The following is a 17288-nucleotide window of genomic DNA, read 5'->3' on the forward strand; positions in this document are numbered from 1 at the left end:
TGTATTGTGGGGGGGGGGGGGGGCTGTTAGGGTGGTGGGGCATGTGACAAAGCTGGCAAGTTAGGTTGGCAGACGGGTGGAGTAAGTGACAAAGGCTAGAGATGGCAGGGAGACAAAAGGGTGTCAGATAAAGAGAGGAGAGGAGGAGTGAAATGTAAAGTAATGAGACGGGAAGGAAAGAAGTCAACGCTTCCCCCCATCCGTATCCACCTATCACTCGTGTTTAGGAAGGAACTGCAGACGCTGGTCTATACCAAAGATGGACACAAAATGTTGGGATAACTCAGCAGCTCAGGCAGCATTTCTGGAGAGAATGGACAGGTGACGTTTCGGGTGTGAACTGGGGAAGTCTGAAGAAGGGTTCCGAGTCGAAACGTCACCTCTTCCTTTTCTCCAGAGATGCTGCCTGACCCGCTGAGTTACTCCAGCATTCTGTGTCCATCTTGAGGGTGTCTACAGGTCTAGATAAGAGCGGTGTGGAGAAGATGTTTCCACTAGTGGGAAAGTCTCGGACCAGAGGGTACAGCCTCAGAATAAAAGGACTTTAGAGATACAGCGTGGAAGCAGGCCCTTTGGCCCACCGAGTCTTTGCTTGGTCCTCACCTTTCCTCCAGCTGTCTCCCTCCCTTCCCACACCACAATCAGTCTGAAGTCATGTCCAGGCCTGACCCGTCTCCTGTCCACTCCATCCTCACATGCCTCCTGACCCGCTGAGTTCCTTCAGTACTTTGTCTTTTGCTCAGGATTCCAGCATCTCCAGTGTCTGGCCTCTCGGAAGGTCTACTGTAGTTCATTACCTGAAATTCTCCATTATAATTCTCAAACAGACCACTAAATTTCTGTTTAGGGTCAGGGATGGGTTGGCACAGGTGTTCCAGTAAGTTGCAGCTAGAATACAAATATCCAAATAGAGTGAATTAATAAAAGAAATTCCATCAATCCATTCATCCCTTTGATTCAAATGGCTCGGACAGACACAGATAAATTAAAAACTAAACTAAATTAATATAAATTGTGTTTAAGAAGGAACTGCAGATGCTGGAAAATCGAAGGTAGACAAAAATGCTGGAGAAACTCAGCGGGTGAGGCAGCATGACCCACTGAGTTTCTCCAGCATTTTTGTAAGATGCTGCCTCACCCGCTGAGTTTCTCCAGCATTTTTGTCTACCTTCGATTTTCCAGCATCTGCAGTTCCTTCTTAAACACAATTTATATTAATTTAGTTTAGTTTTTAATTTATTGTCACGGGTGCCAAGGCAGGGTGAAAAGCTTTTATTGCGTGCTATTCAGTCAGCGGAAAGACAATACATGATTACAATCGAGCCAGTTAGAGTCTATAGATACATGTTAAGGGAATAACCCTTAGTGCAAGGTAAAGCCAGTAAAGTCCGATCAAAAATAGTCCGAGGGTCAACCTTGTGGTAGACTGCTCTCTAGTTGTGGTAGGATGATTCAGTCGCTTGATAATGGCTGGGAAGAAACTATCTCTGAATCTGGAGCCCTCATGTACTGTGATAGATCTATAACAGGGATGTGTTCCATTATACTGGAGGAACAGCACCTCATATTCCACTTGGGTAGCTTACAATCCACTGGGATGAACATTGAATTCTCCAATTTTAGGTAACCACAAGCCCAATCACTTCATCCTTCTTATCCCACCCCACTTTTCTCCCCCCTCCTCCCTCCCCCCTCCCCCCACCTCTCAAAGCCCCACCCGGATTCTCACCTTCCCCTCACCTTCCACCTACATTCCTTCCTCCAACTTCACAATTCATCGCTTCCATTCCATGTTCCCGATGTTGGGAGAATCCAGAACCAGGGGCCACAGTTTAAGAATAAGTGGAAAGCCATTTAGAACGGAGATGAGGAAAATCTTTTTCACCATGAGAGTTGTGAGTCTGTGGAATCCTCTGCCTCAGAGGGTGGTGGAGGCTGGTTCTCTGGATGCTTTCAAGAGAAAGTTAGATCTTAGGGATAGCGGAGTTAAGGGATATGGGGAGAAAGCAGGAACGGGGTACTGATTGTGGATGATCAGCCAAGATCACATTGAACGGCGGTGCAGGCTCGAAGGGCCGAATGGCCTACTCCTGCACCTATTGTCTATATTGTATTGTCTCACACCTTCTGTCTTTTCATCTCTTGTCTTTGTCTAACCATCTTCCTTTCAACCCTTCTATCTACCTGCCACGCTTTAGCATGCCCTCCTCTCTTTTTCCTCCCCCCCCCCACCACCCACCCCCTCACAAACAGTCTTAAGGAGGGTCCTGACCCGAAATGTCATCCATTCATAGTCATAGAGTCATACAGCATGGGAACAGGCACTTTGACCCAACCTGCCCACGCCAACCAACGTGACCCAACTGCACTAGACCCACCCATCTCTATTTGGCCATATCCCTCTAAACCTATCCTATCCATGTACCTGTCCAAATGTTTCTTAAACATCATGATAGTCCCTGCTTCAACTATCCCCTCCGGCAGCTCGTTCCATACACCAACCACCCTTTGTGTAAAGAAATTGCCCCTCAAGACCCCTGTACCCCTCACCTTCAACCTATGTCCTCTGGTTCTCAATTCCCCCTACTTTGGGTAAAAGACTCTGTGCATTTATCCAAGCTATTCCCCTTGTAATCATGTTGGCCTCTATAAGATCTTCCCTCATCCTCCTGCGCTCCAAGGAATAAAGCCCTAGCCTGCTCAACCCCTCCCTATAGTTCAGACCCTCGAGTCATGTTCACCAGAGATGCTGCCTGACCCTAATGCTGCTGAGTTACTCCAGTACACAATGTCTTTTTTTTAACGTGTTTCATATTCCTGTGTATACCATCCATCTTTATAATTTGTCCTGAACAGCGTGTTACGAGGCTGTTCCTCCTGGCTCTAAGCAAGAGTAATCTAATTCGTCTAATTTCCTCACCGTCTCTTTGCAAATTCTCTCTCTTAGCGTGTGAAGCCAGCTGCCATTTGAAATCCTTATTGAACTTTCATTGTGTACTTTGGGCCATTGCCAGAGATACTATCGGTGACTAAAATTAACCACTTAGTTCCTGCAGCTGTGGTCCCGACCAGCGATCACCCCGTACACTAGCACTATCCTAAACGCACTAGCCACAATTTAAAATATTTTAACCCGAGTTAATTAACCTCAAAAAACCTGAAGATAGACTCAAAAAGCTGGAGTAACTCAGCGAGACAGACAACATCTCTGGAGAGAAAGTATGGGTGATGTTTTGGGTCGAGACCCTTCTTCCGACCCGAAACATCACCCATTCCTTCTCTCCAGAGATGCTGTCTGTCCTGCTGAGTTACCCCTGCATTTTGTGTCTATCTTCGGTTTAAACCATCATCTGCAGTTCCTTCCTGCAACCTAAAAACCTGTACGTCTTTGGAGAGTGGGAGGAAACTGGAGCACCCGGAGAAAACCCACACAGGTCACGGGGATAATGTACAAGAAAGAAAGATGTGGCCCGCTGCGGAGCCAGATGGACTGAAGCATTAAAACATAGAAAAATAGGTGCAGGAGTAGGCTATTCAGCTCTTCAAGCCAGCACCGCCATTCAATATGATCATGGCTGAACATCTAAAATCAGTACCCCGTTCCTGCTTTTTCCCCATATCCCTTGATTCCTTTAACCCTAAGAGCTAAATCTAACTCCCTCTTGAAAACATCCAGTGAATTGTCCTCCACTGCCTTCAATGGCAGAGAATTCCACAGATTCACAATTTGGCTGAAAACGTTTTTCCTCATCTCAGTCCTAAATGTCCTCCTCCTTATTCTTAAACTGTGACCCCTGGTTGTGGACTCCCCCAACATGGCAAACATTTTTTCCTACATCTAGCCTGTCCAATTCCTTAAGAATTGTATATGTTTCTGTAAGCCGCCGAGCCCGGACCTATATGTGATGACATGGAACTAGTATGAACGGGTGATCGATGGTTGGCGTGGACTCAGTGGGACAAGGGGCTTGTTTCCATGCTGTATCTCCCTGAGAGAATGTCATGTTCCCTATGTACTGCAGTCATGTGTCTATTCACTGTAAATGGTCGATTGTAATCCTGCATTGTCTTTCCACGGACTGGATGGCACGCAACACAAGCTTTTCACTGTACCTCGGTACATGTGACAAACTAAATGGTAACTACAATTTCCATTGTACAGGCAACAATGAACTAGAAACTTACTTTAGACGAAGGAAAATTAGCAGCAACACCATCACAATGATAACAATTGTGGTCACTATTAAACTTTTCATCATCACGTCATCTGTCTGTTTTTCTGCAAATAATAAAAATCAAATTTGCCATTAGCTGGAATAACATTGCCATATCGTCCTGCAATGCGTGGTACTGTGACACAGCGGGTAGAGCTGCTGCCTCACAGCACTAGAGACCCGGGTTTAATCCTGACCTTGGATACTGCCTGTGTGGAGATTGCACTTTCTCCCTTTAACCCCGTAGATTTCTTCTGCATGCTCTGGTTCCCACCCACGTCCCAAAGTTGTGCAGGTTTGTAGGTTAATTGGCTTCGGTAAAATTTCAAATTGTCTCTTGCGTGTTGGATAGTGCTGGTGACAACGGCTGGTGGGCACGGGCTCGGTGAGAGGGAGGGCCTGTTTCTGTGCTGTAATATCATGCAGGATTGCAAGTTTGCTTCGTACAAACCGGCCCAGTGAGTAGCGAGTGGATGTGAAAATGGGATAACATTGAACTGGTGTGAAGTGGTGATTGATCCTTGGCGTGGACTTGGTGTGCTGAAGCATCAGTTTCGACGTGGTATCTTTCAATCAATCAAAAGATCAGGCAACTTTATACAAGCATAGCATAACAAAATATTGAAACCAAGTTCTGAGCTGATGAAATGTCCCAACCCATATTGCTTACATCTATGTGCCTGTGATAGTGCCTCAAGCAAGACTTTCAATATGCTGCAACCCAATGCCTTTTATGCGACAGTACACCTTAGTACAGAGTACAGTCACCTCTAAAGTATTATGGTCCTCTCCCACTTGGGAGTTGTTTACACGTAATTTACGCGTCATCATTTACGCGTCATGACACGTGCGTTGTGATGCGCGCATGGTGCGTGGTGACGTAGGCAGTGACGCGCGGTCGCACGCGGCTCCCCAGGATTTTGGTACGTACAAAATCTTTGCACGCCACCTGCGTGGTGCCCAAGCTGGGTGGCAGTGGCCAAGTGACGCCCAAGCTGGGTGGCAGTGGCCAAGTGACGCCCAAGTGGAACAGGCCCTTAAAAACCTAGATTGATGTACATCATTCTATAGCTTACCATGAAAGTTTATATGTGTAATGGCGGTAGCAGTGGAGTTGGGGCCTTACAGCACCAGATACCTGGTTTCAATCCTGATTAAGGGTGCTGTCTGTACGGAGTTTGTACGTTCTCCCTGTGACCTGCGTGGCTTTTCTCCGGGATCTCCTGTTTCCTCCCACACTTATAAGCTAATTGGCTTCTGTAAATTGGAAATTGTCCCTCGAGTGTGTAAGATAGTGTTAATGTGCGGGAATCGCTGGTCGGCGCAGGCTCAGTGGGCCTAAGGGCCTGTTTCCACGCTGTATCTCCAAACTAAACAAAAAAAATGCACTTTTTTGTCCATAAGTGTATAGCAGGCAGGAACATGCTGCCTGTCCCGCTGAGTTACTCCAGCATTTTGTGTCTATCAAAGTGTTTTTAAAATTGGTTTAGTGTAGTTTAGAAATACAGGCCCAGCGTGGAAACAGGCCCTTCGGCCCACCGATGCCATGCCAACCAACAATCATCCCGTAGAATAGTTCTATCCTTCAGATGAGGGGCAATTTACAGAAGTCAATCAGCCTCCGAACCTATACGTCTTTGGAATGTGGGGGGAAAGCAAAGCACCTGGAGAAAACCCACACGGTCCCAGGGAGGATACGCAAATTCCGTACAGACAGCATCCGTAGTCAGGATCGCAACTCCACTGCTGCGCCACCGTGCCGCCCATGTCACGTGTACATCACTGTACTTGTGCGTACGGCAATAAACTTGACACTGTGTAAACACTGCAGGGGAACGTAACAACATGGAATGTATCATAATGACTAAGAGTCAATATTACGTATCACAATATTACGTATCATAATCTCCCCTTTCTGTCGTGGGATAGACTGACTGCCCTCTACCTCCACCCCCACCATTCTCTCAGCATATGACAGTCCCGCCATCCTGGGAATTAACCATGTAAACCTACACTGCTCCCTCAATAGCAAGAATGTCCTTCCTCAAATTAGGGGACCAAGCTGCACACAATACTCCAGGCATGGTCTCTCTAGGGCTCTGTACATCTGCAAAGGACCTCTTTGCTCCTATATTTGATTCCTCTTGTTATAAAGGCCAACATGCCATTCGCTTTCTTCACTGCCTGCTGTACCTGCATGCTTACTTTCATAGACTGATGAACAAGGACCCCCAGATCCCGTTGTACTTCCCCTTTTCCCAACTTGACGCCATTTAGATAGTAATCTGCCTTCCTGTTTTTGCTACCAAAGTGGATAACCTCACATTTAACTTCATCTGCCATGAATCCGCCCACTCCCCCAACCTGTCCAAGTCACCCTGCATTCTCGTAGCATCCTCCTCACAGTTCACACTGCCACCCAGCTTTGTGTCATCTGCAAATTTGCTAATGTTACTTTGAATCCCTTCATCCAAATCATTGATGTATATTGTAAATAGCTGCGGTCCCAGCACCGAGCCTTGCGGTTCCCCACTAGTCACTGCCTGCCATTCTGAAAGGGACCTGTTAATCCCCGCTCTTTGTTTCCTGTCTGCCAACTACTTTTCTATCCATGTCAGCACTCTACCCCCAATACCATGTGCCCTAATTTTGCCCACTAATCTCACATGTGGGACCTTATCAAAAGCTTTCTGAAAGTCCAGGTACACTACATCCACTGGCTCTCCATTGTCCATTTTCTTAGTTACATCTTCCAAAAATTCTAGAAGATTATTCAAACATGATTTCCCCTTCGTAAATCCATGCTGACTCGGACCGATCCTGTTACTGCTATCCAAATGTGCTGCCGTTTCATCTTTTATAATTTGACTCCAGCAACTTCCCCACCACCGATGTCAGGCTAACCGGTCTATAATTCCCTGTTTTCTCTCTCCCGCCTTTCTTAAAAAGTGGGATAACATTAGCTCCCCTCCAATCCACAGGAACTGATCCTGAGCCTATAGAACATTGGAAAATTATCACCAATGCATCCAGGATTCCTTATGTACCCTGGGATACAGACCATTAGGCCCTGAGGATTTAGCGCCCTTCAGCCCCATCAGCCTATCCAACACCATTTCCTGCCTAATGTGGATTTCCTTCAGTTCCTCCGTCACCCCAGATCCTCTGGCCACTATGGATCATATTGTATCGTATATTTTGTGAAAGTTCCTTGGAATTCTCTCTGCTGCCAATGCAGCTGCTTCACGAGGGGGAGTGTTCTATGAGCAGTGACCAAGCCAGTGTTGGCCTCACCTTGCAAAGACCTTCTGTTAGACTCTCGTCGCCCATTAGCTGGACTCCAACAACCTGCATTGATTTTCCAGACACACTTTATTTACTTGTGCACAAGGGCAGCACAATAGTCCCAGTTACTGCCTTGCTATGAAAATTCATGGTCATTGTGTATTGCGTACAGTTTTGGTCTCCAAACCTGAGGAAAGACATTCTTGCCATAGAGGGAGTACAGAGAAGATTCACTGGACTGATTCCTGGGATGTCAAGACTTTCATATGAAGAAAGACTGGATAGACTCGGCTTGTACTCCCTAGAATTTAGAAGATTGAGGGGGGATCTTATAGAAACGTACAAAATTCTTAAGGGGTTGGACAGGCTAGATGCAGGAAGATTGTTCCCGATGTTGGGGAAATCCAGGACAAGGGGTCACAGTTTGAGGATAAAGGGGAAATCCTTTAGGACCGAGATGAGAAAAACATTTTTCACACAGAGAGTGGTGAATCTCTGGAATTCTCTGCCACCGAAGGTAGTTGAGGCCAGTTCATTGGCTATATTTAAGAGGGAGTTAGATGTGGCCCTTGTGGCTAAAGGGATCAGGGGGTATGGAGAGAAGGCAGGTACAGGATACTGAGTTGGATGATCAGCCATGATCATATTGAATGGCGGTGCAGGCTCGAAGGGCCGAATGGCCTACTCCTGCACCTATTTTCTATGTTTCTATGTTTCTATTTCACAACTGATAGGAGCAGAATTAGGCCATTCTGCCCATCAAGTCTACTCCGCCATTCAATCGTGGCTGATCTATCACTCCCTCCTAATCGCACTTTCCTGCCATCTCCCCATAACCCCTGACACCCGTACTAATCAAGAATCAATCTACCTCGGTCTTGAAATTATCCATTGACTTGGCTTCCACAGCTTTCTGTGGCAAAGAATTCCACAGATTCACCGCCCTCTGAATAAATAAATTCCTCCTCATCTCCTTTCTAAAGGTACGTCCTTTAATTCTGAGATTATGACCTCTGGTCCTAGACTCTCCCACGAATGGAAACATCCTCTCCATATCCACTCTATCCAGGCAAATTCTACCTGGAACTGTCAGCTTTTATACCCCTGAAATCGTGTGCATTCTCTAATTTCTTATCAGCAATCTCCCTGCTACCTTCAGGTAGAAGGTACAGGAGCCTGAAGACTGCAATGACCAGGTTCAGGAATAGCTACTTCCCCACAGCCATCAGGCTATTAAACCTGGCTCAGACAAAACTCTGAACATTAATAACCCATTATCTGTTATTTGCAGTTTATCAGTTTATTTATTAATGTGTTTTGTAGTCAATGCCTACTATGTTCTGTTTGCTGAAGCAAAGCAAGAATTTCATTGTCCTATCAGGGACACATGACAATAAACTCACGAACAATCTCAATACATTCTCAAAACCACTACATAACTAATAAAATGACATGCATTTCAATCCTTTGTTTGTTTAGTTTAGTTTAGTTTAGATATACAGCGTGGGAGCAGAGATGCCTGTCCCTATGAGATACTCCAGCATTTTGTGTCTGTCTTTAGTGTAAACCAGCATCTGTAGTTCCTTCCTGCACATGATGCCAAGACAGACCCTTGTCTGCCAGCAATTAATCCCTCTGTTTATCCACCTGCTTAGTGAAAACATCCTCTCCACATCCACTCTGTCTGCCTGATGAGGGGAGACCTCATTGCAAATTATCGAATAGTGAATTGCTCGGGTAGAGTGGATGTGGAGAGGATATTTTCACTAGCGGGAGAGTCTAGGACCAGAGGCAATAGAATAAATGAATGTACCTTTACAAAGGAGCGGTAGAGTTGCTGCCTTACAGCGTCAGAGACCCGGGTTCGATCCTAACTACGGGTGCTGTCTGTATGGAGTTTGCACGTTCTCCCCATGACCTGCGTTGGTTTTCTCCGTGACCTCCGCTTTCCTCCCAAATTCCAAAGCCCGATTGTCCCTCGTGCATGTCAAGTCAAGTCAAGTCAAGTCAAGTTTATTTGTCACATACACATACGAGATGTGCAGTGAAATGAAAGTGGCAATGCTCGCGGACTTTTGTGCAAAAGACAAACAACCAAACAACCAAACAAACTATAAACACAATCATATCACACATATTCTTTTACATAATAAATAATGGAAGGAAAAACGTTCAGTAGAGTTAGTCCCTGGTGAGATAGGCGTTCACCGTCCAAATGGCCTCTGGGAAGAAACTCCTTCTCAACCTCTCCGTTCTCACCGCATGGCAATGGAGGCGTTTGCCTGACCGTAGCAGCTGGAACAGTCCGTTGCAGGGGTGGAAGGGGTCTCATGATATTGTTGGCTCTGGAGTTGCACCTCCTGATGTATAGTTCCTGCAGGGGGGCAAGTGAAGTTCCCATAGTGCGTTCGGCTGAACGCACTACTCTCTGCAGAGCCTTCTTGTCCTTGGCAGAGCAATTCCCAAACCAGATGGTAATGTTCCCGGACAAGATGCTTTCCACAGCCGCTGCATAGAAGCACTGGAGGATCCTCGGAGACACTCTGAATTTCCTCAATTGCCTGAGGTGGTAAAGGCGCTGCCTTGCCATACTCATGAGTGCTGAGGCGTGTGATGCCCATGTCATATCCTCGGAGATGTGGACTCCCAGATATTTAAAACAGTTCACCCTATCCACAGGATCCCCATTTATCCTCAATGGAGTGTACGTCCTCGGATGATGTGCCCTCCTAAAGTCCATGATCAGCTCCTTCGTTTTTTTGATGTTCAAGAGGAGGCTGTTATTCTGGCACCAGAGTGCTAGACTTTTAAGGATCATGTAAGTGCGCGGGGATCGCTGGTCGACGGGACCCGGTGGGCCGAAGGGCCTATTTCCACGCTGTATCTCTAAACTAAACTAAACCAAACCTAAAAATGTTCCATTACCTGTAATGACCGAGTCAGTCCAGTCACTCCACATCAAATCTCCCGGGCTATCAAGGAAGTGTTCAATTCTTGCCCTCACTTGCACCGAGAAGCTTTTGGACTGATCATCGATGTCCCACTTTGGCATGTTGAGATCTTCCATCTGAAACAATACAACAATCATTGAAACAGCAGCTTGTGGCATTGCGGGAAGAATGACTCCTTAGTAAAGGCCAGGTAGGTTAGGAACCGTTTGTTGAGGGTGTGGATATGGCGTAGAATGAAGTACAGTTGGGGTCTGAGGAAGGGTCTCTACCCGATACGTCGCCCATTCCATCTCTCCAGAGATGCTGCCTGTCCCGCTGAGTTACTCCAGCTTTTTGTGTCTCTCTTCATAGTGTTGCAGGAGTTAATACAATGAAAGGTGGGAGGGACGGCAATGTGATTCAATGGCTGAGCTCCTAAAACAACACCAGGCAAATAACTACAAATGCCGCCACACTGCTTTGTATTTAATTCAACTTTAACTACATTTGATCAAATTGAATTACGTTTAAGATGCAAATATTCACATTTGATCTCTTGGCAACAGGAACTGTTTCTTTCTTAGAGGTAACAGCTCGGGGGTGACACGGTGGCGCAGCGGTAGAGTTACTGCCTTACAGCGCCTTGCAGCGCCAGAGACACGGGTTCAAACCCGACAATGGGTGCTGTCTGTTCGGAGATTGTACGTACTCCGAGATCTTCGGTTTCCTCCCACAGTCCGACGTTGTACAGTTTGTAGGTTGACTTACTTGGTATTAGTGTTAACTGTCCCTAGTGTGTGTAGGCAAGTGCAGGGATCGCTGGACAGTGTGGACTCGTTGGTCCGATGGACCTCTTTCCGTGCTGTATCTCTAAACTAAACTGAACAGAAACATGCTTTTGGCCCACTGAGTCCACACCGACCATCTCTCTTTCTAGTGTTGGAAAGAACTGCAGATGCTGGTTTAAATCGAAGGTAGGTTTACAGAGATACAGTAATTTCTCTCAGAGTTACTTAGATGCAGACATGAATCTCAATGTGGAGAATTCAATGACCTTGAAATTAATTTTGAACAAGAACTTCTTGTGGTTTCCAACTTTCTCCTTGATTTGGTTTATTTTTAATTGTAGGTAATGTCAAACCACTAAAATTCACACCCCTGTTGATCCAGTTTCTCAGGTAAGTCAGAAACTTGTGCCAAGTATATTGACAATGATATCTTATATGTGAAGGCAGGGCGGGCCCACGGGTTAAAATTAGGAATTTTGGCATGACCAACTTTGATGGATGAGATAGGAATCTTGTTCATGTTGATCGGAGTAGGTTGTTTGCAGGCAATGGAACGTAGAGATAGTGGGTTGCTTTTAAAAGTTTCATGACAAGAGTTCAGGGCAGGCATGTTCCTGTTTGGGTGAAGGGCAAGGCAGGTGGGAGTAAAGATGATAGACAGGCAGCATCTCTGGAGAGAAGGAATGGGTGATGTTTCGGGTCGAGGTCCATCTTCTGACTGTTCCCTTTCTCGACTCCAATACTGACAACAAAGGCCAAGATACCATTTGCTTCTGCTGCATCTCCTTATTAAGTTCTAGTGATTCATTCATTACACCTAAATCTTGAACAACTAGAATGCAAAAACACCAAGATTCTGAAGAATGGTCCCGACTAGAAACATCTGCTATCCATGTTCTCCAGAGATGCTGCCTGACCTGCTGACTTATGCCCCTGTCCCACTTAGGAAACCTGAACGGAAACTTCTGGAGACATGCGCCCCACCCAAGGTTTCCGTGTGGTTCCTGGAGGTTTTTGTCAGTCTCCCTACCTGCTTCCACTACCTGCAACCTCCGGCAACCACCTGCAACCTCCGGGAACCGCACGGAAACCTTGGGTGGGGCGCAAAGTCTCCAGAGGTTTCCGTTCAGGTTTCCTAAGTGGGGTAGGGGCATTACTCCAGCGCTTTGTCTCCTTTGTAGTCAGACAGGGGTGGCACATTAGCGCAGCGGTAGAGTTGCTGCCTTACAGCGCTGGAAACCCGGGTTCAATCCTGACTACGTGTACTGTTTGTTTGGAGTTTGTACATACTCTGGGTGCTACGGTTTCCTCCCACATTCTAATGATGTGCAAGTTTGTAGGTTAATTGGCTTTTGTTAATTAACCCTAATGCGTGGGATAAAACTGGTATGTGGTTGATTGCTGGTCGGTGTAGACTTGGTGGGCTGAAGGGCCTGTTTCCATGCTGTATCTCTAAAATTAAAACTCAAGCATCTGCAGCTCCTTGTTTATCTATAGACCCTTCTGTACTTCACTCCCTTACAATCACTTTCCATCCAGATAATGGTCTGCGTTTTGACTCCTCATTGAACTGCATCAGCTCACGGTTTCTCCAAATCTTTACCAAATATCTATTCACCCATTCAACCTAACTCTATCCCACTGCAAGACACAAATATCCTCATTGGAGCCCACCATCCCATCCATTTTCATCATGTTTAGAGTATTATGAGTATATTCTTATTTAGAGTACTGTGTTCAGTTCTGGGCACCATGTTATAGGAAATATGTCGAGCTGGAAAGGGTACAGAGAAGATTTTTGAGAATGTTGCCAGGACCTGAGGGTCTGAGCTACAGGGAGAGGTTGAGTAGGCTGGGTCTCTCTTCCTTGGAGAGCAGGAGGATGAGGGGTGATTTTATGGAGGTGTATAAAATCATGAGAGGAATAGATCGGGTAGATGCACAGAGACGCTTGCCCTGAGTAGGTGAACCGAGGGCCAGAGGACATAGGTTTGTGAAGGGGAAAAGATTTAATTGGAATCTGAGGGGTAACTTTTTCATACAAAGTGTGGTGGGTGTATGGAACGAGCTGCCAAAGGAGGTAATAAGATGGCGGCGCTGCCTTAGCAGCTGCGGCTCGCCTGCAGTCCGTCTGTTTTTTTCCTTTTTTTTTGTTGTTCTTTTGTCCTGTTTTAAATCTTTGGTTTATTAGGTTGTGTATGTATGTGTGTGGGTGGGTGGGTGGGGGGGGGAGAAACATGGTTTTGGTCTCTTCCTGGGGGGGGGGGGGGGGGTGCGACTTTTCTTGTCGTATCCCCCGTCTCCTCTCCGCCGAGGCCTAATAGCGGAGCTGGGGCAGCGGCAACGGACACCCGGCCTCGGAGCTGGGGCAGCGACGACCTGGCCTCGGAGCTGGGGCAGTGTTCCGGCTGCAGCGGCCACCCGACCCGACCCGGGAACTCGCAGGTCACAGGTCACAGGTTGCAGACCTGTTCTCTGGAGCTCCTGCAACAACAGCTGCGTCCGCTGGACTGGTGGGCCGCAGCTTCGTCAGCTTCGACCACCCCGGGCCGCGGAGCTGAACCGGCCCGTTCGCGGAGCTCGGATTCAGCCGCGGGACTGACATTAATTACCATCGCCCGGCGGGTCACAACATCTGAAGCCTGGATCGCCTCGGCGCAGAGGGAGAATAAGAAGGGATGAGACAAAGACTTAAGACTTTTGCCTTCCATCACAGTGAGGAGGTGCCTGGTGAACTCACTGTGGTGGATGTTAATTTGTGTTTATTGTGTGTTTTTTGTCATTTTGTACTATATGTAGGACTGCAAGGCAACAAAATTTCGTTCAGACCACAAGGTCTGAATGACAATAAAGGCTACTTTGACTTTTGACTTTGACTTTAGTAGAGGCAGAGACTATACCAACGTTTAAGAAACAGTTTGACAAGTATATGGATAGGACAGTTTTGGAGGGATATGGGCCAAATGCAGGCAGATGGGATTAGTGTAGCTGGGACATGTTGGCCTGTGCGGGCAAGATGGGCCGAAGGGCCTGTTTCCATACTGTATCATTCTATGACTCTATGACTCATGTACAATCATGAACTTTACAATTGGCCATTTTTATGCCACATTTGATTTATTTACCATTGAACCTTTGGTGTCCACATCTGTAATCTGGATTTGATATTTAAAATGACATGAAAGGTGTTCACCAGTTGGGGGACTCCAAACCACTTTACTTCCATTCACCATGACGTTAACTGGTGGACTGGCTTTATCTAAAACAAGGGAGATAACATTGATTGAAACACACCTCTTATTACCCGTCACTAATACTTGTATTTACTGTGGTTTTATTAATGGTTCAAACTGATAACATATAAGAATACGGCTGATGGTGCTTTGGAAAATAGCTGACAGTGCCTGTGAGCAAGGTCAAGCTGGATGAGGTGACAACAACGCTGGGTGCAAGAGGTCCACGTGATTCTGCACTTATGACCCACTTGCTGCCATTAAGTCTAAAGGGCCTGTTACACTTGGCCGTCATTTGTGCCTCATTTACCCGCCATATGTAAAATAGGTCGATGCGTCGTGATGCGCGACGTCACGCGCAAATCACGTGTCATCACGTGTCAGCACAGCCGTCTGGTGCTGAGGCTCAATAAGGTGTTGGTCAGGCCGCATTTGGATTAATTGAGCAATTTTTGGGCCCCATATCTTAGGAAGGATGTGCTAGCTTTGGAGACGGTGATAATAATCCCATCATAGACATATGATGACCATTTGACGGCACTGGGCCTAGACTCGCTGGAGTTTGGAAGGATGAGGGGGAACTGCATTGATACTTACTAAATAGTGAAAGGCCTGGATAGAGTAGATGTGGAAATAATGTTTCCACCAGTGGGAGATTCTAGAACCAGTCATAGCCTCAGAATAAAAGGACGTACCTTTAGGAAGGAGATGAGGAGAATTTCTTTAGTCAGAGGGTGGTGAATCTGATTAATTCATTGCCACAGACAGGCCATGTCAATGGATCATTTTTAAGGCAGAAATTGATTGATTCTTAAATGGTACGGGTGTCAAGAGTGATGGGGAGAAGTCAGGAGAATGGGGTTGAGAGGGAAAGATAGATCAGCCATGATTGAATTGCGGAGTAGACTTGATGGGTCGAATGGCCTAATCCTGCTCCTGTCACTTATGAACTTATGAATAACCATATAACCATATATACCAATTACAGCACGGGATGGACAGGTTCAAATTTAACATTTCAATGAATGTGTTGGGCATGATAGCGATGGAGAGGGTGTAGAGGGGAGTGAGCAGACAGTGGCAGACTGCAGGGGCAAGGTCTGCTTTCCCTAGTGGAGGAGATTAAAAGGAGACAAGATTGAGGTACATACAAATATGAGGAGTATGGATGACTAGACTGCAGGAGACTTTTTCCCCTTGTTTAAGAAGGAACTGCAGATGCTGGAAAATCGAAGGTAGACAAAAGTGCTGGAGAAACTCAGCGGGTGCAGCAGCATCTATGGAGCAAAGTAAATAGGCAACGTTTCGGCCCGAAACCCTTCTTCAGACCCCTTTTTCCCCTTTGTGGGAAGTTCATAAAACTAGGATGTAGATATTGGGTAACGTGTAAGAGATTCAGAGGGGATTTGAGGGAGACTTTTTTTCATTCAGAGAGTGGTTACTACTTGAAATGCACTTCCTGCGAGAGTGGTGGAACATTGTTGGAACACATGCGACACGGTGGCGCAGTGGTAACGTTGCTGCCTCACAGCGTCGGGTGTGATCCTGACTACAGGTGCTGTCCGTACTGAGTTGATCTGCATGGGTTTTCTACGGGTGCTCCGGTTTCGGTCCACACTCCAAAGACGCGTGTAGTACAAAGATGGGTTTGTAAGTTAATTGGCTTTGGTAGAAATTGTAAAATTGTACCTAGTGTATAGGATAGTGCTGGCTCACGGGCATCGCTGGTCGGCATGGACTCGGTTGGCCGAAGGAAACTGTATTCTAAACTAAACTCAACTAATTTCATTTCATTTTCCTATCTGGGACATATGAAAAATAAAACACTCTTGACTCTTGACTCTAAAAAACTAAAAATGGATAGGAAAATATGCCGAGCGTATGGGCCAGGTGGGACTAGTGTAGCTGGGACATGTTGGCCAGCGTGGGCAAGTTGGGCCAAAGGGCCTGTTTCCACACTGTATCACTCTATGCCTTCTATGACTCTATGTTGCTGGCAGCTTTCAAGAGGTGTCGAGACGGGCACCTGAATCATCGAGATAATGAAGGGCAAGTGCTAAGTGTAGGAAAATGAAATTAGTATGGATGGGTGGTCGCTGGCTGGTTTGATGTAGTGAATGGAATGGCCTGTTACCCTAATGTGTGATTCAATGAGTTAAATCTAGAGCCATTGAGTAATATACAACACGGCAGCTTCCACCTCACAGTGACCTCAAGGGGGGTATGGAGGGGAAAGGGGTTATTGAGGGAGGTAGGGAGTGATTGGGGGTAGGGAGGGAGAGTGAAGAGGGGGGAGGGAGTGGGGGAGGGGAGGAGGAGAGGGGAAAGAAGACGGAGGGTGAAGAGTAGGGGGAGGGAGTGTTGGGGGATGAGGAGAAATGAGCCGCACCTACACAGTTGGGGGCTATGGGTGAGTGGTGGAATATTGCGTTAGGGGAACGGGTTGCATGGGGGAACGGGTGAGTGGTGGAATATTGCATTGGGGGAATGGGTGAGTGGTGGAATATTGCGTTGGGGGAATGGGTTGCGTTGGGGGAATGGGTGAGTGGTGGAATATTGCGTTGGGGGAACAGGGCCCAACAGGTCCCACTTGGTCTTGTATCGCACTAAATATTTTCTATCCATCAATTTGTCCAAATGTCCTCATCTGTTTCTTGTCGCCATGGCAAGGCCTCCAGCAAAATCTACAATGAGTCCTACCTGCTTCTCCCTTCTCCCATCTGGCAAGAGGTGCAGATGTGTGAAAACGCACACCTCCAGATTCAGGGACAGTTTCTTCCCAGCTGTTATCAGGCAAATGAACCGGTTCCACAACAGCTAAAGAGTGGTCCTGAGCTA

The 17288-nt window shown here is 46.6% G+C and overlaps 1 protein-coding gene across 5 annotated transcripts in view; it reads right to left on the reverse strand.

The window, feature by feature from the left end:
• The window catches only part of LOC116974635 (interleukin-13 receptor subunit alpha-1-like), a 49745-nt gene that overhangs the window by 3237 nt on the left and 29220 nt on the right, over positions 1-17288 (reverse strand). For all 5 annotated transcript variants that reach the window (XM_033023323.1, XM_033023320.1, XM_033023322.1 and 2 more), the window contains 4 exons: positions 14343-14476; positions 10425-10566; positions 4186-4279; positions 798-888 (listed from right to left, as the gene is read on the reverse strand). In XM_033023323.1, the coding sequence (XP_032879214.1) occupies positions 798-888; positions 4186-4279; positions 10425-10566; positions 14343-14476 (461 nt within the window). The remainder of the gene's footprint in view (positions 1-797; positions 889-4185; positions 4280-10424; positions 10567-14342; positions 14477-17288) is intronic.

This window comes from Amblyraja radiata, chromosome 6, assembly GCF_010909765.2.
Source record: "Amblyraja radiata isolate CabotCenter1 chromosome 6, sAmbRad1.1.pri, whole genome shotgun sequence".
Taxonomy (NCBI): Eukaryota; Metazoa; Chordata; class Chondrichthyes; order Rajiformes; family Rajidae; genus Amblyraja; species Amblyraja radiata.